This window comes from Peromyscus eremicus, chromosome 1 (genome assembly GCF_949786415.1).
Source record: "Peromyscus eremicus chromosome 1, PerEre_H2_v1, whole genome shotgun sequence".
Taxonomy (NCBI): Eukaryota; Metazoa; Chordata; class Mammalia; order Rodentia; family Cricetidae; genus Peromyscus; species Peromyscus eremicus.
In genome coordinates, this window is record NC_081416.1 from 54,457,698 (window position 1) to 54,462,078 (window position 4,381).

General features: G+C 56.3%; 1 protein-coding gene across 1 annotated transcript; it reads left to right on the top strand.

The window, feature by feature from the left end:
* Nucleotides 1-1,015: 1,015 nt before the first annotated feature.
* On the top strand, nt 1,016-3,374 carry Tigd3 (tigger transposable element derived 3). Its single transcript, XM_059248763.1, has one exon. The coding sequence runs from the start codon at nt 1,676-1,678 to the stop codon at nt 3,086-3,088; it is 1,413 nt and encodes a 470-aa protein (XP_059104746.1). The 5' UTR covers nt 1,016-1,675; the 3' UTR covers nt 3,089-3,374.
* Nucleotides 3,375-4,381: the final 1,007 nt, after the last annotated feature.

Here is a 4,381-nt window from a genome sequence, read left to right on the forward strand (position 1 = left end):
AAATGTTAGCTTCACAAGAGACACTTGGAGAGACTGAAAATACAGAAAAGTGGGGTCCCGGCTGTTTAAGGGGCAGGGAGGCTAAGATATCTTCTACACCTAATTCAAGACCAAATGTTACGAAGGAGGGAAATGACTAGCATAGGAACTTCGATCTTGCCATAAGGCACCAAAACTGGTAAAAATGCGTCCTTTCTCGCTCCCTCAGGCCTGGTGGCCTGTGTTTTGTAGCCGGTAGGTGAGACCGAAGGCCAGCGCTGTCCATGGTAAATAGTTTTTGTGGCTTAAAGCTTACATCAGTTCGTTTTCTCATTTCGTCTTCTTTCCAAAACAACTCCGGGAGGGCCGGTATTCCTGCTTGGTACCCCGTGGGGATGGGGTCGAAGCCACCTGGGTCTTGGGACGCCGGTCGCCGCCGACAGATAATCAGGCACTAAGGCCGAGTCCTCCAGCCAGACCCTTGCTCAGGCTCCCGCCCCTCGACGCGGGAAGCTCCTCCCCGAGAAGGCCGGCGAACCGCCACTTCCTTGGCGTCCAATGAAATGCATCCGGGGGCGGGACAAGTGAAGCTGGTGGCCAATCAGGATTGCCAAGGCGGGGCTGCTGAGGGGCCGGGCCGCGGTTTTCCCAGCCTTGAGGGAGCCGGGCGCAGGTCCCTGTTGTGCGCGCGCCCGCCGCCCGTGCAGCTCCTGGGAGCGCTGCCCTCGGGCTCGCGGCGCCCAGGTACTCTCTGGTTCTGCTGTAGCCTAGCACACCGGGGCCCGGGAGCCGGGTTGGGGCAGGGACGGGAGCCGAGGGACAGCGCCTGGAGGTGGGTGCGGAGCGGGAGGCCGGGCTGGCGGGCGGGCGGGCTGGGTCGGTCTATCCGACTGACCCCGGGTCAAGGCGGGGCGAGCCCGGGCGCAGAGGCCGGCTCTGGGGCTGTCTGCTCCCCACCGCTGCTCCCTGCTCTCTGATATCCCTCCAGACTACCTACCATCCGGCGGGGGACACTCCTCCCCTTTTGCTGCCGGGAGCCTCCTCACCCTGTCGCCCTTTGTCGCCTTGGCCCCTTCGCTCTCGACCCTGCCCTCCACTTCCCTTCAGGCTGGACTATGGACTAGCCTTACCTCGCCAGCACCAATTTAGACTAGCGCCTTCAGACCCCATCCGTCTGGCTTTGTCGTCTGTACCATCTCACCTGTTCACCTCAACTCTGTCCATTCAGTCAACCACCCGCCTCCATTCAACATCCTCATCAAATTCAACCCAGGCCCTCCTCCCCGTCTCCTCTCAGGGGTTTCCTCCCTGGCCACCCCGAATGTCCTCTACTCCTGCCTCACTCAGCCTTAGCCCCAGACCTCTCTGTCATGGCTCCTTTGTTGCCTCTACAGCTGTCCCCTGACTTCCAGTCAGCCTTCTACCCCATCAGTGCCAAACCCTAGCCCAGAATTCCCTCTGCCTCTGACCAGAGACACCCTTCCAGCTCTGTTCTGGCAGTCTTTAGGATGGGGCCTAGCCTTCTCCCTCAGCCTGGCCATCTCCTTTCTCATCCAGCTGGTCTGGTCTCCCCTAGCCTTCTGCTTTCCAGCGGATTACCCTGTTCTCTTATGCCCTGTGCTCTTCTACCCCGCCTACCCTCAGCCTATGGCACCCTCTCCACCTTTTCTTCCTCAGCAGGTGCCCTGGCAGAGTCATGGAGCTGAGCACAAAAAAGAAGCTTCACGCCCTGTCCCTGGCTGAGAAAATCCAGGTGCTGGAACTCCTGGATGAGTCCAAAATGTCCCAGTCAGAGGTGGCCCGGCGCTTCCAGGTCTCCCAGCCCCAGATCTCACGTATCTGCAAGAATAAGGAGAAGCTGCTGGCAGACTGGTGTAGTGGCACAGCCAACCACGAGCGCAAGCGCAAGCGCGAATCCAAATACAGTGGCATCGACGAGGCTCTGCTCTGCTGGTACCACATTGCCCGAGCCAAGGCCTGGGATGTAACAGGGCCCATGCTGCTCCACAAGGCCAAGGAGCTGGCCGACATTATGGGCCAGGATTTTGTGCCCAGCATTGGCTGGCTGGTCCGCTGGAAACGCCGAAACAATGTGGGCTTTGGGGCTCGCCAGGTCCTTGTCCCTCTGTTCCCTCCTGAACCACCTCCCCCTGGGCTTCCATCCCAGGCCCAGCCACCTCTTTCCCTTAAAGACTTCTCACCAGAAGACGTTTTTGGCTGTGCCGAAGTGCCCTTGTTGTATCGGGCAGTGCCTGGCAGAGTGTTTGCATGCGATCGGTTGCAGGTACTGCTGTGTGCCAACAGCAGAGGCACAGAAAAGCGAAGGGTATTTGTGGGTGGGCTCGAGGCTGCCCCGAGATGCTTCTTTGGGGTCAACAGTGAGGCACTACCTGCCTCTTATCACCCTGATCTAGCCATCCCCTGGTCAGAGTGGTTGGCACAGTTTGACCAGGACATGGGACAGCAGGGCCGACAGGTAGCCTTGCTGCTGGCTGCCGGAGTGGCGGAGGAATGGGCCAGCCTTCCTGGACTTCACCACGTGCGACTCCTGCCTCTCTCGGCCTCCAGCACCACACCTTCCCTGCCTGGCTCTGTGGTTTTGGCCTTCAAGGCCCATTACCGTCACCGTCTGCTGAGCAAACTGTCTGCCATGCAGAGTGGGGGAGAGGGCACCTCAGTGGCTGAAGCCAGGGCCAGCATCACGGTGTTAGATGCTCTGCATATGGTGGCAGCAGCTTGGGCCAAGGTGCCTCCTCAGCTCATTTCGAGCAGCTTCGTTCAGGAAGGGCTCGCTCCAGGCGAAACACCGCTGTCTCTGGACAAAGACACAGAAACGTCTCCAGTCCCCAGTGGGCTGGGTCAGGAGGAGTTTTCCCGCTTTGTGGACCTGGAGGATGAGGACCCGGGGCCTAGAGTATGCAAAGAGGAAGCTGGTACTGAAGATAACGGGAGGGAAGAGGATGGCTTTGAGTCCCTGCCCACCAAAGCTGATGCCCTGAGGGCACTGTGCACCTTGAGGAGGTGGCTTGAATGTAACAGCGCCTCTCCAGAGCTCTTTGAAAAATTCTACGATTGTGAGGTGGAGGTGGAGCAGCTCTGCTGTCTGTGAGGAAACATGGCAGCCTGCAGAATCGCCCTCTCCTGTTTCCCATGGAAACGCCTCTCCAGAGGCAGACTGGCTCTTTCCCGTGGAAATACCGTGTGGAGGGTGTAGAAGGGAAGGGAGTTGGGACTCGAAGTCTAAAGTCAAGAGTAAAAGTTGTTCAAGCCCAGACCCTGGAGTCTCCAGATGGGGCCTCTCGAGGGGAATCTGGGCTGTGTAGCTTCTCGGAGCGCTCTGGGGGGAGTTAGTGTAGAGAGGCTGGAACCTAGAAAAGTGGACTTCTGACAGGTGGCTCCATCCCTTAAATTTTGTGTCAAAACCAAATCTGCTTCTGGAAATAAAGTTTTTAACCAGAAAGAAGGTCAGGGTGTGGGTTTTCTTTTTTCTTTCTTTCTTTTTGAAATGGGGTTTCCTGTAGTCTGGGCTGGCCTTGAGCTTGCTGTGTAATGAAGGTGATTTTGAAGGTCTTGATCTGCTTGCCTAGAACTCCCAGGTGCCAGGATGATAGGGATTTGCCACCACAGCCTGACTGATGTGATGGTACTGGGGATTGAGCCCAACCTGGGGCTTTGTGCATGCTGAGCCAGTACTGTACCAACTGAGTCACCCCCAGTTTCTCATGGTTTACGTGAGGAAAGCATGAAGTCTTACTATCAGGAGGAGTCCCTCACGCATGGACCCTCCTTGTGGGCCATGCTTACGAGAAGGAAAGTTGACCCAGACATTTGTCAGCTCTTACCATTCAGTGCTGGAGGCAGGCCAGGGAAATAAGATCTGGAATAGTCATTCATTCATTCACTACAATTTTTCATCCATTTCTTCATTTCACCACAGTTCCTTTCATCAAGGCCTCCTAGGTGACAGGATCGCAAAGGTGACATCTTTGGTGAGCAGGACCAGAGAGGCAATGACAGGTTTGTGCAGAGTACTTCGGCCCCACAGCTGAGTGAAACCCAGTAGAGGTGAGCTGTTTTTCTTATTTGTGTGTGGATGTTGTTTTTGTTTTTGAGACAGGATCTCACTCTGTAGACCAGGCTGGCCTTAAAATCCCGGAGATCTACCTGCCTCTGCCTTTGGAGTGTTAGGACTAAAGACATGTACCACCATGCCCAACCTTGTTGTTTTAAAATTTTATTTATTATGTATGGGTGCACACACACACACACACACACACACACACACACACACGCTGCCACGCGTGTATGGAGGCCAGAGGACAACTTTGTGGAGCTGGTTCTCTCCTTTCCCCTTCTGTGGGTTCTGGGAATGAGACTCGGGCTTTCGTGGCCAGTGCTTTTA

What these genes read in the sequence shown, in the direction of transcription:
- Tigd3 (XM_059248763.1), top strand. Translation starts at nt 1,676, where the DNA reads ATGGAGCTGAGCACAAAAAAGAAGCTTCACGCCCTGTCCCTGGCTGAG.